Source organism: Mustela nivalis (genome assembly GCF_964662115.1).
Source record: "Mustela nivalis genome assembly, chromosome: 12".
NCBI classification, from domain to species: domain Eukaryota; kingdom Metazoa; phylum Chordata; class Mammalia; order Carnivora; family Mustelidae; genus Mustela; species Mustela nivalis.
In genome coordinates this window covers 83842605-83870408 of record NC_139031.1, presented here as the reverse complement: position 1 = coordinate 83870408, position 27804 = coordinate 83842605, and the positions used below count along the sequence as shown (strand labels likewise).

At 36.5% G+C, this 27804-nt stretch overlaps 1 protein-coding gene across 4 annotated transcripts in view; it reads left to right on the top strand.

Annotated features, from left to right (window-relative positions):
- The window catches only part of ORC5 (origin recognition complex subunit 5), a 91775-nt gene that overhangs the window by 59292 nt on the left and 4679 nt on the right, over positions 1-27804 (top strand). For 2 of the 4 annotated variants that reach the window (XR_014300844.1, XM_082691918.1), the window contains one exon: positions 21820-21932. The exons of the other annotated variants lie outside the window; for them this stretch is intronic. Coding sequence is in view for 1 of the 2 variants with exons in the window: in XM_082691918.1 (XP_082548044.1) it covers positions 21820-21932 (113 nt within the window). In the remaining variant the exon portion in view is untranslated. The remainder of the gene's footprint in view (positions 1-21819; positions 21933-27804) is intronic. 4 annotated transcript variants of the gene reach the window in all.

The window sequence follows — 27804 nt, the reverse complement described above, 5'->3', positions numbered from 1 at the left end:
CTGCTCAGTGGGAAGTCTCCTTCTCCCTCTGTTTCTGCCTGCTGTTCCCCCTGCTTGTGCTCTCTCTTTCTCTGTCAAATAAATAAAATATTTTTTTTTAAGTAAAAAAAAAAAAAGTTACCCTATTGTGTCACTCTTTTACATAGAGTATTTCAATCTACTTTAGCAAATTTTTAACGAAAGCTACTTTAACCAAATAAGCTGATTTTATAGACTTTACTTAAAAACCTGTTTACCTTAAAAATTTAGTTTATTGCATAATATTATAGTGGTTTGATTTATGTTTTTACAGAAAAAGTAATAACAGTTGTCAAATGCTAGTCACATAACATCAGAAATCATAGTTGATGAAATATTATCCCATGCATGTACTGATTAGGTGAGAATTTGAATCTTGTAAACATAAAGGGTGACTTCCTAAAATCTAGCTATAATATATTCATATGAAGTGACTTGAAGTATGGTAATTTTCTTTATATTAAGGTTGGCAAACAGCAGTTTTCCTGAAAACAAATTCCCTGCATACTAGAGTATTAGAAAATGTGAAAAGCTATTCTTTTGTGATTTCTTTATGCTTCATTTGGCTTGTGCCAGCATTCCAATATTCTCTGTATTATCCAACTTAAATACTTGATGCTATTAAGGTAAATTATATAAATCACAGAAGATATCTTGAATACTAACATTTTCTAATAACCTTACTATTTTTAACCACAACTGAGACTGTGGACCATTTCATTGCAAACATGGTAAAGGAGGCTTACTTAATGCCTACTTCACTGATGAATAGGTCGGCAGGGGTGTTGTTTGACAGAGGCAGACCCTTCCCTAGCAGTGAAGGGCCTGACTGCCATGGTGCTCAGTCTCCACTGGTGCAGTAAATTAGATTCTCAAATCCACTCCTACCCTGATGTGGGTGTATTACTGTTCTGCCATCAGACACTCCATAGTTTGTGCCTATTCCCAGAGATTTAAAAAAAAAAAAAACTATTTGGGGATATTTCATATTTGAAAAGAGTAAAGTTACTTTAGTGGTAAGGAATCTAGTATTAGTTATTACCAACGATGAAAAATGGCATAGTATATTTTACTCTGTTGCCAGGGGTAAAGGTTGAATTTCTTGTCATCACTGGTAAAAGAACAGGGGTTACCCCTACTCAGCTCTTCCCTTGTCTTCCCTAAATCTGGGATGAAATTTCATCAGTGTAGCCACTTTGCCTTTCTGGATGTATTAGCTTAGAATAGGCGTTTTTACTGAAATCTAAAAAAATGGAACCATTGCTTCAGGGTGACATATAAAATACTGCCTAAGGGATAAAAAAATATTGCATAAATTATGCTTTCAACTTCTGAGTAAAATAATACATTGGTACCTTATTTTTGTAGGCAATATTTCATAGCCACCTTTCTCAGACCTTAGTAGTGCTTCTAATAAATATTCCAAATATATACCCTTTGTTCACATTTTTGGGGGAAATGTATTCAACACCAATACATTTTTTTGACTTGGCAGATTTTTCTTTTTTTTGCTGAAAGCACTAAACATATCGGGGTGTGTGCTTGCATGAGTGTATTTAAGAAAACCTTTACTATTTTTATAATTTTTAAAAAAGATTTTATTTGTTTGACAGAGATCACAAGTAGGCAGAGAGGCAGACAGAGAGAGAAGGGGAAGCAGGCTCCCCGCTGAGCAAAGAGCCTGGTGTGGGGCTCGATCCCGGGACCCTGAGATCATGACCTGAGTTGAAAGCAGAGGCTCAACCCACTGAGCCACCCGCGTGCCCTGTACTACTAATATAGTGACTATATATGCAAATGCATACCTTAGTTAGAGCTGTATGACTAGATCATTTTCATGAGGAAAGGAGTTTTAATAAGAATAGTTTAGGAGATAAATGAGCTGGAAAAATCTACGTTAAGGAAATGTGTGCTATTCTTTAAAATACTTATAAAAAGATGGTTAGAAGAAATGTTGATGCTTAAGGGGATTTCCAATGAGAAATTGTCTTGATTTTTTGTCAGCTTGCAACTAATTGGAGTCCTTTGGAGGACATTCGCCTCACCTGCCCATACAAAGACAAATTTCATTTCTCATAGTGAAAAATTGGGGTTCTCAGTGCCAAGTCATCTGTAGCATTTAATTGCTCCCTCACCTTGGATACCTTAAATGTGATAGAGTTGAATTCTTAGAATCAAAAATAATCATGCCTTTTTAGAAATCAGAAAGGGAATAAGTGTACACACAACTGTCTTATCTCGTCCCTTGGCTTCAGATGCTATGTACCTGCTGATGTCTTTTTTTTTTTTTTTAAAGATTTTATTTATTTATTTGACAGACAGAGATCACAAGCAGGCAGAGAGGCAGGCAGAGAGAGAGAAGGGGAAGCAGGCTCCCCACTGAGCAGGGAGCCCGAAGTGGGGCTCGATCCCAGGACCCTGGGATCATGACCTGAGCCGAAGGCAGAGGCTTTAACCCACTGAGCCACCCAGGCGCCCCTGATGTCTTTTTAATCCTGTATTTCTAGCCATTATCCTCTCTAGTTCTGGACCGAAATTGCCAACTGAACAATCATACCCGAACGTGCCACATCCATCCTACACTGATCTATCCAAACCAAAAATTAGTCCCTAAACCTTTTTACTGTTTTTCAGCCTTACCTGGATTTCAGAACTAATCATCTATTTATTCATCCTTTAACAAAGCACATGCTTTGTGGCATGCATGATATTAGGTGCTGGAAAAACAGAAATAATATAGGTTTTTTTTAGTTCAATGGAGAAATCAACTCTGAACACTTTTGTTTCACTGTAGTCGGTCACCAAGTCCAGTCTGTTTTTCCTCCTAAGTACAAATGTCTCTTGGACTTATTCCTTTCTTTCCACCCACCCTGCATCACCTTAAATACGTAGCTTCATTATTTCTTAGACGAATGCACCAGCATTATGACTGGTATCCCTATCACCGTGTACTTCTGAATTTATCTTCCAGTCGTCAGTATAAATCTTAAAAAATAAATTTGATCTTGTTTTTCTGCCTTCACTTTTTAAAATGAGCTGTATTATCTGTAATATCAATTCTCCATTCCATAGCATTACATTTTCCTGTAACGTTCTTCTGCCACTTTCTTTATTCACCCTCTGTACCACTCACAATCAACTGTCTGGTCTCTGAAAACCCACCAGTTTTTCTTTTGTATTGTTATATGTACTGTCTCCCTACCACTGTTGAGCTCTCTTTTATGCTTCATGCTCTACACCCCCAAATGCCATTTTTCAATGACTCCACATTTTGCCTTCCTCCCTGTGACTCATTCTCTTCTCTATAATCAGATAGTTGAGTCTACATATCACTAGCATCCATCCCTCTCATATTGTGTCATGACCATTTTATTATGTGTTTGTCTTCTCTGACGCCACAAAGACCCTTGTCTTTTCATTTTTGTGTCTCTCACACAGCGCCTTCAACATGAGATTCACTCATTGAATGAATGGTTTCCCATTCTCCTCAGCTTGCAGTTATGGTCTTCTAGATATGAATGATTTGCAGTCATTTGTGTGCTAAGTTCCAGAGAGGAAATCAAAAGAGGCGCTCTCTTTAGTTCTCTATTGTAAAAACATATATGCCAGTTTTTGTTTATCTGTCTATAAGTGAAAACTAATAGTCTACTCCCCACTTTTTTTTGGAAATAATTCCAAAGGTGAATTCCCAGAGGTGATGATTTTAAGTTGAGCGTCTTTGACAGCATTTGCCTATCCCTTCTATTGCCACACTCATCAGTTCTACTTTGTGTGTAACTGTCAGTTGAACTCTCTTGGTGTCCGCCACGTGTTCATGAACGATCACGTCATCTGAAATCAAATCAAATGTGGTGCTTGTTGGGTTGTATGAACCTCATGCATTAACATATCATGTGTTAAGTTCTTTTATTTAAATAATTTAATAGGTTTCAGGTTGTAAATCTCCTCCAGGACAAACAGGACAGGGTATTTCACAAATCAATTGACATAGATACCAACCTATGAAAGTATAAAAATAATGAGCATGTTAAAAATTAATTACAGTTGTAAATTGATTTCCTTTTGTTGGCAGAAAGAACATAGTTTATTAGCCCAGGAGCAGGTTCACACTGTTTTAACATCAAGCACTTCCAGCTGAAGCTTGTTAGTGACTGCCTCTCAGATTAAGAAAAAAAATCCTCACTGTGGTACATGAACTCCTCTTGTTAAGACATAAATAATCAGCTCATCCCCTACATAGATGAGAACAAAGAACGTAATAGTACACAGAGCAAAGATTAACTAAGTAAATACTGCACAAGCCCATTTAACATGTAAATTAGAAAATACCCAAGTATGAGGAAGTTTTCACTTGTAATTTTTCTTTGTGAATGCCTCCCTCATGACCAAGAAGCTAGTCAGAGGGAAAAAATAGATACTTTGGCATGTGACTTTAGGCAGATTGATTATTTTAAGATAAAGTAAAATAAAATTATTTAATTATGGTCAGTATTGCTGGCAGCATATGAAAGCTAGGGAAATACTGTTTCTTTGAAAGCAGAATGCTTCAGATTTTTAGGCGTTTTATTTTTAAACCAAGGACTAAAAACCAGAAATCTTATTTTGAGGAAAAACATCAATGGCAGCATATGACTCAAGCTTAACACTAATATTAAATGGTTCCCATAACTCTTTTCCCCATTTCTCAACCTTTGTCCGTATCTTCGGCTAGATCCTGACTTCTTCTAGTACAGCTTTCTTTTTTTTTTTTTTTTTTTTTTTTAAACTTGATTCTGTATTTCCTGGCACCAAATCTAAATCCTGACTTGGAAAAAGAAAATCCACTCCCTGGGCTACTTTCATATTCATTTGAATTTGAGCTTGACACAACAGACAAGAAAAGCAGCTGTGGAAAATGGTTAAAATCTGAAAATTACTGACAAAAGAATATGCCTTAATAGGTAACAGAAACCAAAGAGGGGGTGATAATTTCCCTATGAAAATTTAAACTTACTTAAATAATTAAAATGACACCTCTTGAGAATGATGTCAGTGCTTCAGGAAAGATGTTTTCATTGCTTTTGCCTTTAAAAATTTTAATGTTTATCCTAACTTAATGTTTTCAACTATAAATGGTCTTAAATCCACAAATGTCTGAGAAATTTTGTTTTGTAATACCATTTTTAGTGTTATGTAATTTTAGATTTTAAGAAATCATGCTTTTTCCCACCTTAAATTGTCTTTTACAAATCTAACCTTGAAAACTAATTTTGGGGCGCCTGGATGGCTCAGTGGGTTAAAGCCTCTGCCTTCGGCTCCGGTAGTGATTTCCAGGGTCCTGCAACGGGCTACTCTACTCAGGGGAGAGCCTGCCTCCCCCCCTCTCTCTGCCTGCCTCTCTGCCTACTTGTGATCTCTGTCTGTCAAATAAATAAATAAAATCTTTAAAAAGAAAACAGTAATTTTATGTCTAATATGCAATCTGATTTATGAAAAGTTCACATTTCATTAGATTAGTAAATTCCACTTTAATATTTCACTTTGGTGACATCACACCCCTCACATCTGATAATTTTGTTGACAGGGTTGTTGATTATTCTTAATGCTATTACCTGTATCCTGGGTCAGGACATTTGGCTGTGTGGAGATATTTTATCCTTTTTGTTACAGTTTCATTAAGGTCTTTGTTTTGTCTGTAGTGTCTCTGCTGCTGGGTTTCTAACCTCCAGCACACTCACAGAACCCCCTTTCAGTGTGTAATGCTTCCAGAGTTGTCATTTTACTCCTTCTATAAAGCTTTCCCTAGTCTGTCCCAACAAAGTTATCACTTCCTGTATTCTGCAGCTCCCTTTTGGGGTAGTGTAAGGAATATCAGCTTTGGATTTAGATGGTATTCAGATTCAGTGCTGCTCTTACAACTGTTAACTCAGTGACCTTAGACATTTACTAACCTCTTTGAAGGTGTTGCTTCATCTGGAAAAAGAGGTTTATGTATAGTACCTAATTCATGGTGGGGTTCTTGTGAGGACTGAAGAAATTAAAATGCCTATCACAGTGTCTGTAAGTTAGAGGTCTAGATCTGTCAATGTCTGTATCTGATTTGTAGCTTGGACTCAAGAATAAGTTCCAGTCCCCATATCACTGTTACCCGTGATCTCTAATATTAACCAGTCCTATAACTCTCCCCACCCCACCTCCCCCACCTCTGCTAGATCCTGAAGGAGGGAAGGAATGCCAGCTTACATATATAGCATTCTCAGGAATTTTGAGGAACACTGGAAGACAAGATAAAAACACTGACTGGGGTCTTCAGTACAGTAGTTAATAGCTTTGGCAGACCACCTTCTAATATTCATCAGTAGTCAAAGGGAGGCATTATTATTGGCTAAGCACTTTTAATATGTTAAACATTCTAAGATTAAGTGCTTAATTTAAAATTATTACAACTCAGAAATTTTTTTGGTAAACCTCTAACATGGTCTGCACATTGTATGTATTCTTTTTCACGGGGACTTTTGGATTAAATAATTTTGCAGCATCTGCTGAAGTGCCTCAACATATTTGTTTGGGGTGAATGACCAGGGACTGATAATGCCATTCATCCTTTTATGATGTCTGTTTTCTCATCCGTAAAATGAGGCATTGATCTCCAAGGTTTTCAGTCCTGCTGGACTAGCTCAGAATTTTATCTTGTAGTCATTTTTGTATTGAAGCATTTGGTTTTTATAGCCCGCACACAAACAGAAAACTTTCACAGTTTTAAGAAATAGAAATAAAAAGTAAATTTTGGGAAAATGTGGAACACTCAGGCTGGGATTTACATAATAATAGTTTTGCTATAATCATATGTTCTAGAGGAAATAAGTTGTACAAGTCACAGATTTGTAACAACTTTGTGAGACCGTTATGGGCTCAGAGCATGAAACCAGCAGCTACAAATCCTTTGCTGCTGAGCCACAAGTCATAACTAACCATCTGGCTTTCAGTAAGAAAAATCTGTAATCTGTATGCTTTTTAAAATCTATATAGCCTCACCACAGTAACACATCAATATTGAAATAATTAACATTTCTGATTTGTCTATTTTAAGCAATATTTTTTCGAGTAATTTCTTAAATCCCTATAAATATGAATCAAAAAGTGTTTATAATTTCTACAAGTAGGTATTTGTAACTTCATAGATACTTAAACGTTTTGAGAGAGTATTCTGGCAGTTTGTAAGGTCTTTCTCAAAACCCTCTGTATTTTGTGTATTTCATCAATGTATGTATGTATATACATTTTTATTGGGGTATAATTGACATACAACATTATCTTAGTCTGAGGTGTATAACACAAGGAATCAGGATTTGCATATACTATGAAATGATCACCATAGTAAGTCTAGATAACATTTTTCACCATATGTCATTAAAATTTTTTGTGTGTATTTATTTTATTAGATCTTGTGTGTCTATTTTTTAAATAAACATTTTTGTGGGAGGTAATTATAGATTCATGTTCATTTTTAAGAAATAATATGGGCTCTTCCTATATGCTCTTTATTCCGTTTCCCCCAAAGGTTACATCTTATAAAATTGTAGTGTCAAAAACAGGAGTTTGACATTCATTCAATCCACTGCTCTTACTCAGATTTCCCACTTTTACATATATTTATTTATATGTATGTCTGTCCCTAATTGGTTAGTGAAATTTTATCCCATGTGTAGGTTTGTACTGTCAAGATACAGACCAGTGACATCACTACGATTTTTTTAATAACCATACCTACCTCCTTTCTACTTCTTCTGTCAATCCTTGGCAACGACCAATCTCCATCTCTAGAGTTTTGTCAGTTCAAGAATTTTTATAGGGCCACCTGGGTGGCTCCGTCAGTTAAACGTCTACCTTCGGCTCAGGTCATGATTCCAGGGTCCCGGGTCAAGCCCTGCATTAGGCTCCCAGCTCAGTGGGGAGTCTGCCTCTCCCTCTCCCTCTATTGCTCCCCCTGCTTGTACTCTCTCTGCCAAATAAAAATATAAAATCTTAAAAAAAAAAAGAATTTTTATAACAGAATTATTTAGTATGTAATATTTTGAGATTGGCTTTTTCCACTCAGCATAATTAACTCCTTTGAGATTCATCCAAATTGTTACATATGTTATAGTTCATTCTTTTTCTTATTGCTGAGTTATATTCTGTGATATGGATGTACCACAGTTTAAACATTTACTCCTTGAAGGACATCTAGGCTTCCCATTCTTTGTTTTGTTTTAGACTGTTAGAAATAAAGCTGTGTGAGCATTCATGTATAGGTTTTTGTGTGAACATGCAGTTTGCTGGGATAAATGCCTGATGGTGTAATTGCTAGGTGGTAATTGTATATTTGTTGTATAAGTGATGTCAGTGTTCCTTTGCTTTCCAACTTTCTTTTCTTTGTTTTTTAGATTCATCCATTTATTTGGCTTTTTTTTTTTTAATCCACTTTCTTCTTCTCTCTCTCTTTTTTTTTTTTTTAGTTTTAGAAGTAGAATTTAGTGATTCATCAGTTGCATATAATGTCTAGTGCTCGTTACATCAAACGTCCTCCTTAATGCCTATCACCCAGTTATCCCATACCCCTTCTTCCTCCCCTCCAGCAACCCTCAGTTTGTTTCCTGGTATTCTGATTTTTTATGGTTTGCCTCCCTCTCAATTTTCTTTTCTTTTCTTTCTTTCTTTTTTTTTTTTTTTAAGATTTTATTTATTTATTTGTCAGAGAGAGAGAGACAGCACAAGCAGGCAGAGTGGCAGGCAGAGGCAGAGGGAGAAGCAGGCTCCTCGCCAAGCAAGGATCCGAGGTGGGACTCGATCCCAGGATCCTGGAATCCTGACCTGAGCCGAAGGCAGATGCTTGCCCAACTGAGCCACCCAGATATCCCTCAATTTTCATCCTATTCTTTCTTCCATTTCCCTTTGTTCATCTGTTTTGTTTCTTAAATTCCACATATGAGTGAAATCATGTGGTATTTGTCTTCTCTGACTGACTTATTTCACTTGGTGTAATACCTTCTGGGTCCATCCATATTGTTGCTAATGGTAAGATCTCATTCTTTTTGGTGGTTGAATAATATTCCATGACATATATGTATATATGTATTACATACACACACACAAACACACACATACACATACATCCCCCACATCTTCTTTACCAATTCATCTGTCATTGGATATCTGGGTTCTTTCCATAGTTGGGCTATTGTGGACATTGCTGCTATAAACATTGGGGTACATGTGCCCCTTCAGATTACTATGTAAGTATCCTTTGGATAAATACCTAGTAGTGCAATTGCTGGGTCATAGGGTGGCTCTATTTTTTAACTTTCTAAGGAACCTCCATAATATTTTCCAGAGTGGCTGCACCAGTTTGCATTCCCACCAACAGTGTAAGAGGGTTCCCCTTTCTCTGCATCCTTGCCAACATCTGTTGTATACTGAGCTGTTAATTTTAGCCATTCTGACCGGTATGAGCTGGCATCTTGTGTTTTTGATACTTTTTTGAGTATCAGGTGGTGGTATAGTTTTTAATCAGAGGTGATTTAGAAAATTCATGGGGGAGATAGCCTATTTGATTTATCCGTATTTCTGCTCTTTCCACTCTTCTGTCTTATTTCCTGGCATTCAGGGTTCCTTCTAGCATTTTCCTTTTTGTTCGAAGAAAAATTCCTTTGTACTTTGAGGGTAGGTCTGCTAAGTACAGATTCTTTAGTTTTCCTTTGAGAATGTCTTTATTTCCACTTTATTCAGGAAGGACAGTGTTTTGAGATATTGAACTCACAGTTGCCAGTTTTGTGGGGGGCAGGATTTGTGTTCAGTCCAGGGAGGAATAAGCCTACATGGGTAGCTTTCTGCTCTGTATTGGGAATTAGGGAATGCTCAGCTTGGAACACTTTGTGCTGCTGGGTGGAGAATCACAGGACCCCCTGCTTTTTATATTGTTCCTCTAGTCCTTGGTCCCTAAGTAGTCTGCCTTCCTGAGTCCTCCTTTGGTTGCTTCTTAGGTTATTTCCCGGGTATGTAGTTGTCTAAGGAAGAACAGTAAATATGAATCTATGACATCTTGTCCCGACCAGAAGTTCTCCTATTTTTTATATTTTTTTTCTAACATTACTTTCTATGCTCTTTGTTAGTATTTGTTTATACAGTATATTCAAGGGTAATTCAAAGTTCAGTTGCATGAGAAACCTTCTGTAAATTAGTGCTAACATTCTTTTCAGAATATTCAAAGACATTTTACCATTATTATTTAGGGAGTTTACTCCCAATCAAGATTAAATCCCTTCAAGACATTAATTTTAGGGCGCCTGGGTGGCTCAGTGGGTTAAAGCCTCTGCCTCGGCTCAGGTCGTGATCTCAGGGTCGTGGGATCGAGCCCCGCATCGGACTCTCTGCTCAGCAGGGAGCCTGCTTCTCTTCCTCTCTCTCTCTGCCTGCCTCTCTGCCTGCTTGTGATCTCTGTCTGTCAAATAAATAAATAAAATCTTTTTAAAAAAGACATTAATTTTATTGACTGCAGTATATTCCAGTTTATTCTTCTTTGCTAGAAACAGAGTCTTACTCAGAATCAGTTCTTGCATTTGGGGCCTTACCAATGGGAATGACTCTAACAACAGTATTGGTTGCTGTGGCAGATGGGAAAGACTGTCATCCACCTCTACCTTATGCATGCACATGGACACACACACAACTGGGACACTATATATAATGAATCTGGTCCCAAGTACCTTTACCATCTAGAGACTTCTGCCAGATTCCCACTGATCATATCAAACTATTTAGGTATTAATGCCAGCCTGGAGATACAATTCATTATGTTATCATGAACATTTTAAGTTGGGCAAAGAAGTAAACTAGTAGATCCACAGTACTTAGAGCAACTCAGGAGGTGCTGTAAAAAGTTTCATGAATATGCAATTAGAAATAAAAATCAAATGATTTTTATGAATTGGCTAATGGAGAAGAATGTAGATACTCTTCTTTAGGTTTTAAAAATTTTATTTTTTAAAAGTTAACATGAAGGATGCCTGGGTGGCTCAGTGTGTTAAGCCTCTGTTTTCAGCTTGGGTCATGATCTTGCGGTCCTGGGATCGAGCCCTGCATTGGGCTCTCTGCTCAGCGGGGAGCCTGCTTCCTCCCCTCTCTCTCTCTGCCTGCCTCTCTGCCTACTTGTCATCTCTGTCTGTCAAATAAATAAATAAAATATTTTTAAAAAAAATTTAAAAAATGAAAGTTAACATGTAAAAGGAAACGGAAAAACACAAGAAACGAAGAACAAAGTTACCCATAATCACAGTTTATAGTTTGACTTCTAGGTCCGATGTGTGTATCTACAAGTAAGCATTTTAATGTAGTTAAGATAATGCTTTTTTACACACCATGAATATTTACCGTTTCAGCATCCTCAAACTATGAGTATTTTGATAACCAAGAATACATTACACCATTTCCATCTGAAAGAAAAAAAAAATGTAATCCTGATTTTCCTGGCAACAAAAATTTCCTAAAAGACAAAATGGCAAACCTCTAGATAAAGATACTGGCAGAGGTAGAATTAAAATACTGTATTCCCTTAATGTTCAATTGAAACTGAGACATAAAGTAACAAGAGTACACAATGTACGATGCTTCTAAAAGAATTCATTATCCAATCTGTACTCTTCAGATGATTAGCAAGGAGCTATGTTTGCGTTGACTCACTTAACGTATTCCTACAGTACAGCCAGAGAGACACACACATTAACAGTTATCATTACAATGTAAATATGAACACATCCTCACACATCTCTCCTTCTACACTTCCTTCTGCCTCTCTGCTGCCATCTTAATAAGTCCTGACATTTCTCAGAGACAGCTTAACAATTCCATGCCCCAGATGCTTCTTTCCTATGAGTAACAAAAAGAAACTTATAAATTGATTAATTCACTAGCTGTACATTTTATCATACATTGTCACCTCAGGACATCCAAAAAGCTTAGATGTTGCAAAAAAATGAACCTTGTGCACAACAAACAGAGGTACTTCCTAAGAACGCATACACAGACCTATGGTTATAATCCAAAATCATCTTCTTGATGTGGAGATGCTAACAAAAAGCCCTTCCCTTCACCCCTCTTCTGCCCCCTCTGCCGTTTTAATGACTAAGTATAGAACTACATCTAGCTCTAAGAGGGCAGTCCTCTGAGATAGATAGATATTCATGAACTTATACATGTATAGAAATAATTTTCCAAAAGTTTCATGTATTTTCTTCTTAAGTTAATATGTTTGAGATTCAAAGTGTTCATGCCATAAGTTAATCTTTGTACATGATTCTTTTTTCAGTTTTATTCTAGCAATATTTTAATAAACTGGCAGAGTACTTTTAAATTGGTACATTTGTACATTGCTTTGTGTAGTATTCTCTTAAACTCTGTGTATTTTTGTTCATATGGTAAAGTCAAGGAATAAAAAAGTCTCTGAAATTAGTCACTTTTAATTTGAAATATCACATCCTAATTTAATTGCTTCATTTGGTTTTAGTTTTTTTGTGTGTGTATTAGCTCTTTGTAAATCATACTCTCCCCCCTCATTGAACAGCCATCTTAATGTTTAATAATTTATAATTATAAATAATTAATAATTTTTGACTGCTGTATCTTAAAGTGATACTCTATCCTTCACACAGTTTACACGATTATCCATGGAATTCTTCTAGTGACTTTCAGGGATTATTTAATTCAACTTACTGCCTTTGGAATTTTGTTGCAACTAATGTGATAAAGTAGTAAAAGTAAGCTATCCAAAAATATTCTTTAAACTCTAACTTAACTAAAGACAGATTTTTGTGTTTCTTTATGAAAAAATATATAAGAATAATTTAGCATGCAATTCAAGTTAAAGGATTAAATATATGAGAATATTGGAATTGCAGGAAAGTAGAAGTTATAAGAAATATTACAAGGAAGTGCCACTGGCAGAGTAAAAAGGTAATTAATGTTTTCTTCTATTGTAAAAGGAAACTGCTAAAGAAACCTGCATTTAATAGTAAGGAAGATTACTGTGTGAGTTTCAAATGACTATTACTAACCTACTTTAGCAAATGAATACCTTACAGAAAAATAGAGAAGATTGAAGTTAATGTATGCGTTTTGCTGTAGGAAACTGTGTTAATTCTTTTCTATATAACCTTCTTAAAATTTCAGGCCTACTTTCTGTCATGATTCCTACCTGCTTCCAAAATAGGAAGGATAACGAGTTTGTCTTGATGTTCAGTGATGTGTACTCTTCCCCCAAAGACCCTTGGCTGCCAGTCTTGCTCTTTGTCTCGTTCCTTCATAGTAAAGATCTCAAGCAACTCATCTTGTAAGAGAGATGAGCACTGGGCATGCATGTTGTCATTATTAAATGAACCTTTCTTTCAGTCTCTTTTAAAATTGTTTTATCTGTGTTGATATACCTTCATTTTTCCTTTTAGTTAGTATTTGATGTATCTCGTTCTGTCCTTTGACTTTTAACTTTCTCATATTCTTCTGCTTTAGAGGTATCTCTTCTGAACAGTATAAAGTTGGATTTATTTTTTTCAGGCAATCTTTGTTTTTAATTTTCAGCAATTAGTTTACTTTTAATATAATTACTAATATAATTCTGTTTTTGTCTGTTATTTTATACTTTCCATTTTTGTTTCTTTTGGGTTGATTATTTTTATAATTCAGTTTTTCCTCTTTACTAATTTAGAAGTACATACTCTTGTTTTTCTCCTCTTAGTTGTTACTTTAAAAATTATAACAGTCGTGCTTATCAAAGTCAAAATTTAGTAAGTACTATTATTTTCTCAGATACCATAGAACTTTAGAACATTTTAACTTGATATTCTGTACTCCCAATCTATATATTACTGGTATTGTACACTTTAATCTTATTTTTAAACCCATAATACATTATTGTTATCATTTCTGCAGGCACATTTGTTTCGATTACCATTGTTTTTTCCACCCTCTTCATTCTTCATTCCTTCTTGCATTTCGCCTTTTAATGGGATGACTCCCCTTCACCTAGAGGTGCATTTTAGGAATTTCCTTGAGTAGGTATCTCTTGGTAGCAAACCTTTGATTGGTCTTAGTTTGGACATGCATTTAATCATCATCAGTGTTAAAATATTGGTTTTTTCTGGGTATACAGTTCTGAGTTAACAGTGACTTTTTTTTTTCCAGTAAACTGAAGAAATCTTTTCATGATTTTATGGCTTTCATTGTTCTTCAGGTATCTATAGGTCCAGCTGCCACTTGTTGGAAAGTAATGTGTTTTCTTCTCTAGCTACTTTTAAGAACTCCTCTTACCTTGTAGGCTGCACTTTTTCACTATGATGTGTTTAGTTGTGGATTTCTTTTGATTCCTCTTTCTCTGGATTTATTTAGCTCTTTAATTCTGTGCTTTGGTGTTTTTCATCTCCTCAAATGAATTTCCCGTCTGTTATCTCTTCAGATATTGCTTTTGCTCCCTTTTGTCCATCTCTGTTTTCCTTCTATATCTTTGATTAGAAATATGTTCAATTATCTCTTTTATATTTTCCCTTTTTTGTATCTGTGTACTCTGCATTTTGGTTAATTTCTTCAGAACTGTTCTCATGTTCCTTAATTTTCTCTACAGCTGGGTCCAAACTGCCATATAATTCTTAATTTGTTATATTTTTAATACAGATATTTTTAACCTGCAGATAGTTTTAGGTTTTACTTTGTTTCTAAATAAGTCAAGTATGGTATCTTAGCTATATGAAATTAAGTGTTTTCAAATAAAATAATATAGTTTTAAATAAATTAATGAACTATTAGAAAAACTCATTAAATTTGAAATTGAGGGGTGCCTGGGTGGCTCAGTCATTAAGCCTCTTCCTTCAGCTCTGGTTATGATCTCAGGGTCCTGGGATCGTTCCCCCGCATCGGGCTCTCTGCTTGGTGGGAACGTGCTTCTTCCTCTCCCACTGTCCCTGCTTGTGTTCCATCTCTTGCTGTGTCTCTCTCTGTCAAATAAATAAAATCTTTTTTAAAAAATGAAAAATAAAAATAAAATTTGAAATCGAAAAATAATGCTAATAGGTAGTAATAATATAAATAATACCTCAAATTACTAAATACTGTGTTCTAGGCACTGTGCTGAGTGCTTTATAGAGGACATCATTTGATGGGCATATCACTATTTCACACGTTTTTAACAACCAGTTTGATTTTAACCATTTTTGTTTCATTGAACGTTAACTCCTACACTAGATAAATGGAAGCTCTTATTTTTTTTTTTTATCATTTTTTTAAGATTTTATTTATTTATTTGACAGAGAGAAATCACAAGTAGATGGAGAGGCAGGCAGAGAGAGAGAGGGAAGCAGGCTTCCTGCTGAGCAAAGTGCCCGATGCGGGACTCGATCCCAGGACCCTGAGATCATGACCTGAGTTGAAGGCAGGGGCTTAACCCACTGAGCCACCCAGGCACCCCAAAGTTGAAGGATTCTTTTTTTCTTTTTTTTTTTTTTTTATTTATTTGACAGAGAGAAATCACAAGTAGACAGAGAGGCAGCCAGAGAGAGAGAGAGAGAGGGAAGCAAGCTCCCTGCTGAGCAGAAAGCCCGATGCGGGACTCGATCCCAGGACCCTGAGATCATGACCTGAGCTGAAGGCAGCGGCTTAATCCACTGAGCCACCCAGGCGCCCGAAGCTCTTATTTTTTATAAAAATGTAGAGTAACTTGAAAAATTTTTTTTACCATCCGTTAACTTCATTTATATATACATATAAAATGTTACTAAGGAAAGCATTTACTAGCTTATGAAATCCTTTTTGCCTTGAGTCATTTTTACTTTCCTTATATCTTCATAGGATGAGGTAAGAGTACTAACTGTAGAAATAACGTCACTTAAGAAATAGCAATAATGGGGGCGCCTGGGTGGCTCAGTGGGTTAAGCCGCTGCCTTCGGCTCAGGTCATGATCTCAGGGTCCTGGGATCGAGTCCCACATCGGGCTCTCTGCTCAGCAGGTAGCCTGCTTTCTCCTCTCTCTCTCTCTGCCTGCCTCTCTGCCTACTTGTGATCTCTGTCTGTCAAATAAATAAATAAAATCTTAAAAAAAAAAAAAAAGAAATAGCAATAATGTGTGCCAGCTGTAGGCTACTTTGGATTCTCTTTGATTTTGTATCACCTGAATTCTCATTTCTATCATTTCATTTTCCTCTTTGAGTTTCTAATGAAAATGGGAAGGAATTTATGGGATTTAAATGATTTAATTACCTCTTTGACTCTTCATTTTACTGCCTATCTAATTCAAAATCAATCAAGAAAAGGTCTTTCACTTTTCGCCTATTAATACCTGTTCTTGAACTTCAAAAATTAAAGTTAAAGGTAATGATTAAAAAATATTCTTTTTACATCCCTGTTGTAATACATATCGATTTTGATATTTGTGAACACCATTTTATTATTTGGGGGCAAACCCTAGGAAAGAACGGGTATACTGTTTGTAATTTTATGGACTGGAAGATATTTAGCATATATGCCAAAATGGTTGATCCATACTAAGAGTCCAATAAATATTTGTCTAGTGAATTTTAAAATGTTATATATAGTAGGTCATTATAAAACAGATACTACTCATTTTTAGCTTAATTTCAGAAAAGATCTGTGATTAGTTTCTAGTAAAAGTCTAGATGTTACTTTCTTAATGTGAATAATAGTACAGGCCCTGTGATGCCTGAGGCAAATCTCTTCTTCTTTTTTTTTTAATTTATTTTTATTTTCAGCATAACAGTATTCGTTATTTTTTCATCACACCCAGTGCACCATGCAATCCGTGCCCTCTATAATACCCACCAGCTGGTACCCCAACCTCCTACCTCCCCACCACTTCAAACCCCTCAGATTGTTTTTCAGAGTCCATAGTCTCTCATGATTCACCTCCCCTTCCAATTTCCCCCAACTCCCTCTCTTCTCTATCTCCCCATGTCCTCCATGCTATTTGTTATTCTCCACAAATAAGTGAAACCATATGATGATTGACTCTTTCTGCTTGACTTATTTCACTCAGCATAATCTCTTCGAGTCCCGCCCATGTTGCTACAAAAGTTGGGTATTCATCCTTTCTGATGGAGGCATAATACTCCATAGTGTATATGGACCACATTTCCTTATCCATTCGTCTGTTGAAGGGCATCTTGGTTTTTTCCGTAGTTTGGCGACCATGGCCATTGCTGCTATAAACATTGGGGTACAGATAGCCCTTCTTTTCACGACATTTGTATCTTTGGGGTAAATACCCAGGAGTGCAATTGCAGGGTCATAGAGGCAAATCTCTTCTGAAAGTGTGGCCTAAGAAGCCAGGCAGATACTAAACAGACATGTTTCTAAGGGTGAGGTCAGTGAGTCCAGTTAAAGTTTAAAAATGATGGTGGTATAAAGAAGCACTTAATTCTGCCCTGCATATTGAGAGGAGTTTCAGTTATTCATTTCACTTCATTATCTGATGTTCCATTCTTGTAGTGGATATGATATTCCATCATAGAAGATGGAATAAAGTTTGAGTCTTTTCTTATGACCACCCTTTAACAAAGACTCTCTAAGATGTAAATAGAAATTTGTTGAGAAACAATAAAATCGCCTTCTAACGATTTTTATCCCCATAGAAAATCTATGATGACTAAGTTTCTAGATAGGTAGCAGTGTTACTAGTTCGTTAATTTTGGTCATTTTTTAAACTTTTCCTATCACTTAAAATAATTTATATAATTATTTGAATAAAGGAGTTGATTTCCCTTTAGATACAGTTTATGTTTATGGACTTCAGTCAAACACACTAATATCACATCTAGAACTTATGTTATCTCCAAGTCCTAAAAACAAGTTAAAATTTTCATGTTACACTTTGGAAGATTAAAAGTGAGAGACAGCTCAGTGAGCCTAGGGGGCAGCAGTGGTAAGGTGTGGTGGTGTAGCCTGCAGAGTCAGGACTCTCTAGAGCTGTTGTTTAGGAACTGGTCGTTAGCTTTTAGCTTTAATGTTTTTCGTAGGTTTTGGTTTTGTAGATTTTCCTAGAGGTGGTCAGTATCTCAGGAATATGATGGAAATTAATTATACTGTTCAAATCTCAGGAGACAAATGTGTAAGCCAGAATGCCAGTTCTTTGATAAATATTGTTAAGGAAACTAGATATTGAAAAAATTATTAAACAGATAGGATATTTAAATTTACTGATCAGCTCAATAAACTCAGAATTAAAGTACTGATTTCTTTTTTTTTATTTAAAAATTTTTTATTTTTTATAAACATATATTTTTATCCCCAGGGGTACAGTTCCGTGAATCACCAGGTCCACACACCCCACAAAGTACTGATTTCTTAATAGGTATGATTTAATGAGCAATTCCTCTGTGCCAGGCATTGCAATAGTACCTTGACTTTCTGCTCATTTTTGGTTATCTCATAAATACTTAGAACATACTGCATGGTTGGATTTTTATTATTCTTCTGATTTTTAGTTTTGAAAATTGAGGCTGTTTGTTGAAGTGATTAATCAGAACTGTAGTAAGGAAGAAGATAGGTCTTCCTAACTTTGAATGTTCCTTATTTCTTGTCTGAAATGAGAAGATTAAGCATGGAATCAGAGTGGGTTCAGTAGTGGGAGTGGGAAGGAGATTATTGGATGATCTTAATACTTTGAATGACAGCTAAACAACTCCACCTCCACAGTGAGCACCTACTCAGATTTCTGAGCTAATGCGCAAGGAGCCCTTCAGTCCTGTTGCTGGAGGCACACCACCAAGTCTGGCTCTTGAACGTTACCTTTTTTACAGATCATCCCCATTCGTTCAACACATACTCTTTTTCAGGCAAGTGTCTAATATGCCTCTTTAGATGTTAGCTCTCTTAGCTGTGATCACAGTTTCGTTAGGATTTTCAGAAGTTTTGAGTTGTAGTTAGGAAGGTTAAATCCTAGCCAATTGAGTTTCTGGCACTGTCCCATCATTATCACTTCAGGCAAGTCATTGAGCATTTTGATTACCACATTGGTTAAATTAATTATCTGTATCTAGCAATTTTCTAATAGAGGGGCTGGCAGACTTTTTCAGTAAAGAGCCCATTGTAATATTTTAGGTTTTACAGACAAAGAGGCAAAATGGAAGGTGTATTATATAGGTACTTACGTAAGTAAGAGAAAAGACTCTTATCTCCAACCTTTTTGCCTGGTGTGAGGTCATCACATTCTGTGGGCATGTTTTGTGCTTTGTTGCCATCAGCTGGAGACATTTTGGGGACAAAGAAGGAAGGGGCCTGGCAGGGTGACTACCGTGGTCAGCTTTATTCTTTGTCACAGTGACATTCAGGTTTCTCTGCATTCTTCTTTCCTCCTGGACAACTCAGCTGTCCCAACAAATTTCAAAGGATTTCCACACCCTATGACTTCTAGCACTCCCTTCCACTGCCCCTCCCGAAATCTCCAAATTTAAATCTCCAAATTTAAAAATTCCATGAGTTGGAAATTAAAGAATTCTAAAATAGCTTAGGGGCCAAAGAAGAAATCAAAACAGAAATTAGAATTGGACTAAGTAACTACTTCCGAGATAGAAGAGCAAATGATAGAATGGAAAGGTACTATAATTCAGTTCAGTAAAAGGCAAAAAAGAAGGGCGCCTGGGTAGCTCAGTTGGTTGAGCATCTGGCTTTGGATTGTGGCTCAGGTGATGATCTTGGGGGTCCTGGGATCGAGCCCAGCTTCAGGCTCCGAGCTTAGCACGAAGTCTGCTTGGAGATTCTCTCTCTCTGCCCCTCCCTCCGTTCATGTGCATACACATGCACTGTCCCTCTTTCTCTTTCTGTCTCAAATCTTTTTCAAAGGTAAGAAAGACACATAAAGAAAAACAGAGAGGTTGACATAATGGTAGAAATAAAATTTTAGAATATCATTGTAATAAAAGCAAGTAGAGCATATAGTCTAACTTAAAAGGTAAAGATTGTCAGACTTGCATGTATACATGTTGTTTACATGAGAACTGTCTAAAGCTAAGGAAATATGTTGAAAAAGGAAAAAGATTATCACTTGAGAGACTGTTGATACGGGTATATTAATATTAGAAAAAATACACTGTAAGGCAAAGGCGTTACTGAAGAAAGCAATCATTAGATAGTAATGACAAGGTTTAATTTATCAGCAAAACACAGTGGTTTTTAAGTGCATGCGCTTAATAACAGATTCAAAAATATAAAGCAAAACCTAACAACTACAAAAAGAAAAGGACAGACTCCTCATAATGGGAGGATTTTAATGCCTTTTGTCAATTTTGATAGATGAAAGATAAAAACCTGCAAATAAGCTTGTTCTAATAGACCTGTAAAACAGTGTACAACAGCTACAGAATGCATAACTCTTTTCAACACACACATCTATAAAAAAACGTTTCAAGGCATAACCTAATTTGTGATATTGATTTGGAAATTGAAGTCTTAGCTTTTTGAATGCAGAGCTTCATATTTTGATGTATTAACACAAAATGTTTTTCTAATTAGCAAAAATGCTTCATATTTGCTAAATATAGAATTTTCTGTATATAAAATACTGTGAAATCTACCATCTGTTCATTTTTTAATTTGTTAATAAAGTAATGACAGCTGACTGAACACTGCATAACACTTTTAATGGGAGACAGAATGGAGTCTGTGTAGTGTATTAGGATGAGCAGGGACTGTAGGTTTGAAGTCTTGCTAAGCCACCTACCAGCTCTAGTATCTGGAGAAAGTTATTTAACACCTTTAAGGGTCATCTATAGAGTGAATGTAATAGTGTAAGGGTCATCTATAAAGTGAGTGTAATAATGTCCACCTCCTAAGGTTTTGAGGAATAAATGAGATACTCTATCAAGTACTTGATACCAAGCAAATCATTACTGCTATTATTGTTTTTAATCACTTACCTAATGTTTATTGAGCATCTGCGAAGTATTTGCCTCAAATTAAGTGAGTATTTTTAATTCTTAAGACTTGTGATTAGGTATTACAGATTTAAAAACTCTTATCCCAAATACTGCCACAAAGCAATTTTCCTTATCTTTTCTTGTTGCCATTGCTGACCTCTTCTCCTGTTATCTAGCAGATGAGACTAAGAAATTGGGGGGGGTGAGGGATGGGGCAAGATATTGGGAAAAGAGAATGGGCTGCTCAAAGAATTCCAGGTCTTGAATCAACTTTCTTTCTTGGATATTAGCGTACGTAATATTTTTGTTGGGCTTATGAATGTGAAGTTATCTTGTATTTTGATTTGACCTGTTAAAATACACTTTTAGTTTTGCCAGTATTAATCCTTTTGGTGTTTTCCTGACTAACCAATTGGTGATCAAGACTAAGCCCAGATCTGAAAGGTGTATTTATCTCTTATCTAACCAGTTACCCAACTCTGAAAAGGGCCCACATCCACATTTTAACCACTCAATTCTCAAAGAGAGTATAGATTTGATATTCTGAGGTGTCAAGATAGAGACTCCATAAAATTCTGAGCACAGAAGGAATGTGCTTTATTTGTAGTTTTTAAAAATTAGCAATTGTGTGAGTCATTAAAGAAGCAGCAAAGGTGTCTCTAGTGGAATCCTTAAAGACTGATTGTTAGGTTAACCAGAACTCTAAGCATATGTACAGATTTATATTTGCCAATTTCAAAGTTATATTCTTTGCAATTATTCTTGTGAATTCAGTTATGTATCTCTATCAAAGGAACTACATATAAAAATGTTTTAGAAATGAGGGTATCATGTAATCTCATCAAAATAGCTCATAAAAATGTTTTCTTATTGTTAGATTACCTCTCTAGTGACCCTTCAGCTATTAACCCTGGTTGGCCATGACGATCAGCTTGATGGACCAAAGTACAAATGCACAGTATCTCTAGATTTCATCAGAGCCATTGCTAGGTAAGCAGAGAATAATCGTTAATGTAAAATGTCTTGAATTATGTAAATGATATACTAAATATAAAAATTAATGTTCTTCCTAATGTAGCATCATTAGTCAGTTAAGCAAGAGAAGATCATTTAAATGCCAAGAATGAATAAGTTTCACTGTAGTATGAACCCTCTCATCAATTTACAAATGACATAAAATTGGGAGAAGTAGCTAATCTGTTAGATGGCAAAAATGAAGGTTCTGAAAGACCTTAAAAGACTGGGATAATGGTCCCATAGAAGCAAGGTAGGATTTAATGGACAGTTGACTACAAAAAACTCAAATGTCCTAAAACAAGGTGGGAGAGACCTGGCTTAAGTCCTAAGATTTTAATGCTCCTGGTGTCTCATTCAGGGGATATAATAGGTCTGCGCTGTGTTCCCACAGGCAGAACAAATCTGGTGTGCTGTTCTGTGCTTGGCATTTTAAAAGGGGCATTGACAGATGGGCACATGCCAAGAAGGGGCAAGAAGAGAATGGTAGAGTGAAGAATCATGTCACCTCCCTCACTGAGGGACAGGGTATGAGAGTTAAGTTCTAGGGAGGTTACAGTAACCATCTCTAGTATTTCAGAGGCTTTCATGTACAAAGTGGATGAGTTTACTTCTGAGTAATTCTAGAACATTAGAAGTTCTAGGGAAAAAATTATGTCTGTCAAAATGAGAGCTGTCTAAAATGTAATGAGTTTCCTCACAGAGAGGTCTACTTACTGTTATGAAAAATGTTCCAGCCATTTATATGAATAAATGACCTCATCTCATGGTTGCAGCTGGATAGCAGTCTGTTAGACCATGTAGTAGAAGAGGCAATGTGCGTGTAGAATGGTGGGTGGAACAAGACAGTCTGTAAGACAGTGCTTTCCCAACCCTTTTAAATAATGAAGACTCAATTTTAATATTCTTCAAATTAATATTGAAGATATTTACATGCATTTCAAAATTATAACTTCAAAAAATTTTAAAATTATAACTTCAAAAAATGAGGTTGATAGCTTCCTAACGTTCTAAAGTCCACAGGTTGGTGTCCTCTGCCCTGATGTATCCTTTGCAGAGGAAAAAGCTCTGTGATACTATAATGGAGGTATTTGAGATATTTTGATGCCATGTAGACTCTAAAACTTGAAATGAGGGTTTTAAAATGTTGTCGTGTTGTCGTGGCAAAACTGGGCAAACTTTTACCCAGAAGAAGTTGAACAGAAACTTGGGGTGTATTCAGTGTGACCGTAAGGCAGTACCTTTCTTTTTCTAAACAATGATTTTAAAAATTCTGTATGCACAAGCCTCTGTCAAAGACATAACTTTTGAATGAAGCGTATTTATTTCAGGGATTTTGTCTGAATGTTGGGTTGTGCCCCAACATAAACATGTTCAGGACAGAGGTTTATGAATGCCCAGTATGATGAATATACAGTGAACCAAACAGGAACTTGATTCATAGCATCAGTGATACTAAACACACCCAGAGAAGTGTGCTTCCATTTACCACCTAAGAAGGGAGCAGGACTTACAGACCTGGGATTCTGTCATAGAACCTGGGATCTCTGTAACTTGCTTTGTTACTTTATTCTCTCTTCCTTGCCTTCCTTGGGCAGTGTCCAAAGAATAACCACCTCCCTCCTCCCACATCTTCCGTCTTCCACTTCCTCATCCCCATGATATTTTGTGTTCTTTTTCTGCTCATAAAACTTTCCCTTCTTTCTTTCTGTTCCTCCCGTATCCTGCTTCTAATAGTCTTCCTTGTTGCCTTAATGAAAACCTGATTCTTATGTGGGGATATTCCTTCCCCTGGAGTTACCTCTAATGGTAGCTACTTATTTTCTCATGCACCAAGCTCTCATGGTTGGGTGCTCCTTAAGTGCCACCCTTCTTTCTTGTCGCCACTTCCAGATTGCCCGTGCCCCCAAGTTATTGTGAAATGTGGACTTCTTTGGGCCTTGTGCAGTCTGGCTCTGTTTCTACATTTTCTTTATACTTGTTTATCTTTTACCAGCCTCCCACCCATCCCACCTCATGTATTGAAGAATAGAGCACATGCTTCACAGCGTTCTTTTTAACCTAGATTCTTGACTCTTTTCCAGTTTACTCTGTTCAGCATTCACCTGTTTTACAGAACGAAATTGTAACCATCAGTTGAGAACTCCTTCAGTTACCTACATTGGTGTTCATCTTCTCTCTTTCCTTTTTCAGTAGGTGGGCAGTCTCTCTTCCACCTTTGATCTGAATTTTATCTCCTCCGTCTTCCCCAGGAGCTTTTTGAAATGTTCTCAGGCTGTTTGTCTTCTCAGTGGCATCTAACACTGATGATCACTCTCCTTAAAACGCTTTTCTTAAAGCCCATGATTCCAGTCTTCTGATTTTCCCCTTGCCTTAGCTATTTTTTCTAAGGTTCTTTGGCCAGTTTTTCCTTTCCACCCGACCTTTAAATGTAGCTGGTCCTTGAGACCTGGCTCTTTTCTCTGTTCCTATTGTACTTCTCCCTTAGGCAGTTTTAGCTATACCCATGACTTAAACAACCATCTCCATATTAATAACTCCTCAGTTTTTAAAGGCCAGACCTTTAATTCTAATGTTCTTGACCTTTATTAGATGTTTTTTAGCTAAATCAATACATTTCCAAAACTGAACTCTGGAATTCTAACCTTGACTTCTGCCTGCCAACAAAAAAAGAATGATTCAGCTTTCCTCTCGTGTTGCCTATTTCAGTGGTTAACACTGCAGTCTGCCACGTTGTACAGGCCTCAGACCTGGGAGTCATTCTTCACATTTCTCTCTCCCACACTTGCAGTGTCCAAGCATTAGTCCTGTTGACTACAAAGTCCCTCCTGTAGACCGCAAATTCATCCACTTTTTACTTTTACTTTGTACTGTTACCTCTGTAGACCAGGCCACCACCATCTCTTCTCTAGTAGCCTCCTGACCTATCTTCTGTCCGCTCTTACCCTTTAAACTTGTCCACACTACAGCCAGAATGAAATTATACAAATTTAATGGCACCCTCCTACTTAAAAGTCTGCAGTATATCTTTCTGAGTTAGTGTTTCTGTTTTTTGGGGTACATACAGAATAGTGGAATTACTGGATCATACGGTATTCCTATTTTTAATTTTTTGAGGCACCTCTATACTGTTTTCCACAGGGGCTATACCAACTTATATTCCTACCAGCAGTACACAACGGTTTTCTTTTCTCCCCATCCTCACCAACACCTGTTATTTCTTGTATCTTTGATACTAGCCATTCTGACTGGTGTGAGGAGATAATCTCATTGTGGTTTTGATGTGCATTTCTCTGATGATTCAATGATGGTGACTGAGCATCTTTTTTTTTGCAGAAGTGTCTCTTCATGTCCTCTGTTAATTTTTAAATTTCTTTTAATCCTCTTTTTTAATTGGTTTAGATTCTTTGTGTGTGTGTAATGTTGAGTGGTGTAGGTTCTTTATATATTTGGATATTAACTCCTTATGATAAAAAGCCCCCACTAATTTGATAAGATATATGCACCTCTGTGTTTATTGCAGCATTATTTTCAATAGCCAAGATATGGAAGGAACCCACATGTCTTTTGGTAGATGAATGGATAAAGATGTGGTACATATATGCATTGGACTATTACTCAGTCATATAAAAGGGATGAGATCTTGCTATTTGCAACATGGTGGGAGGATCTAGAAGATACCATGCTAAGGGAAGTAAGTCAGGCTGAGAAAGACAAATCCTCTATGATTTCACTTATATGTAGAATCTAAAAAACAAACTCTTTAAATGCAGACAACAAATTCGTGGTTGCCAGGGGAGAAATAGGTGGGGAGATAGGTGAAATAGATGAAGGGGATTAAAAGGTACAAACTTCCAGTTACAAAATAAATAATTCATGGAGATAAAAAATACAGAATAAGAAATGTAGTCAATAAGATTGGGGTAATGTTGTTTGGTGACAGATGGTGACTACATGTATTGTGTGAGCCCAGACTAATGTATAGAATTGTGGAATCAATATGTTGATGTTTTGCTCCTGAAAATAATATAACATTATACGTCCATTATACGTCCCTCCCCCCAAAAAAAAGTCTTCAGTAATTTCCTCTGACTCTTGGGATTAAAAAAAAACAAAAATCTTTAATGTAGCTTACAAGGCCCCAGTGATCTGGCCCCTGCAATATCATTATGTTGCCCAGCCACATCTGGTACACACACTGCTTCCCTAGGTATTTGCATTTTAACTTGCTGGCTGTTTTTATTTCTTCATATTCACCATTCTGCTTCCCAGCTTTGCAAATGCAGCACTTTCCATCACCTCCTCTCTTTTATCTAGCTAACCACCACATAACCTATACATTTCAATTTAAATGAAAAGAAGCATTCCTAAACATACCATGACCACCATCATCCCTCCCCACTCTAATCACAGTATACAGGTCTCATTGTTTTCCTCTGATACTTATCATAGTTTTAATTATTTACTTAATAATTAGAGTTCATCTTTCTGCAGCGTTTAAGTCTGTGAAGCTCAAAACAGAGACTGTATTTGTGCCAGTTACTGCCGTAACTAAACTTAAACAGTGCTTTAAACCTGCTAAATATATAAATAGTTCATGTTTTCCTATAGTGACTAGCAGTAAAACTTCAGATGACGGGGAACCATTCATTGTGAGCTTGTCCTTTGGGGCAGCAACAAGGAGGGAGCTAAGGAGACAGAGTTTCATTCCAAGTAAAGGTGTGGTGGAAATAAGAGATTGCAAGGATACTTAGCAAAGAAGAGGTAGGTATGTCTAGTTTCAGACTCCTGTGGTAGAGAATGAATGATTAGATCAGAGGACACAGCCTAAATGCCCAAAACAAGGGAATGGATCAATAATTTATTGTAAATTCTAATTAAAAAAAATACTACACAGTTATTAAAAAATCATACTTTGGAAGGATAAAAACAGAAAAATACTGTTGATACAGGCTTAAGTGGGTTAAGCAGTTATATATGGAGTTACATACACAAGAAAAGTAGGAAAACCTAAGGGAGGGGAGTGATGGTCAAAACTGGCAAACTGATGCCAAGAAATCAGAGTCCATCTGATTTAATGATGAAGCAGTCATTTGTAGGGGGCACCTGGGTGGCTCAGTCAGTTAAGCATCTGCCTTCGGCTCAGGTCATGATCTCAGGATCCTGGGATCAAGCCCAACATCGGGCTTTCTGCTCATCAGGGAGCCTGCTTCCTCCTCTCTCTCTCTCTGCCTGCCTCTCTGCCTACTTGTGATCTCTGTCAAATAAATAAATAAAATCTTAAAACAAAAAAACAATCATTTGTAACTTTATCAGGAATACTTACAGGAATATAGTGGTTTAGAAGTCAGATTATAGCATATTTAAATAGTATTTATGAGAAAATTGATGCAGTAGATAGAATGTTTCTAATTCATTTGTTCACTTATTTGTTCATTTATTTGTTGTGTTGCCCATTATGATCACTGTGCTAGGCTTTGGGAATATAGCAACAAGTAAAACAGATTTATATCTTATCCTCATGAGCCTGTATTCTAGGATTCTTTTTGCTGTGAAAAGGAAGAGAGGATTATTACCTACTAAAGCGGTCGTGGAGCTATGGGAGGGTTATTATTATTTAAGAATTTGAACGTATTTAAATGCTGATGGGAAAAGGGTGATAGAGGAGAATTAATGATACAGAGGATAGAGAGATTAAAGTCTGAAATGGTATATCAACATGGGATTTTAGAAACGTGAGTTGAAAGAAATAGCCCCAGATGAAAGAGGGGGCTCTTTTTGCATTATAACATGAGGAAAAAATGGATTCAGATGGAGCTGAGTTTGGAAGTTTGGTGGCAATAAGTCG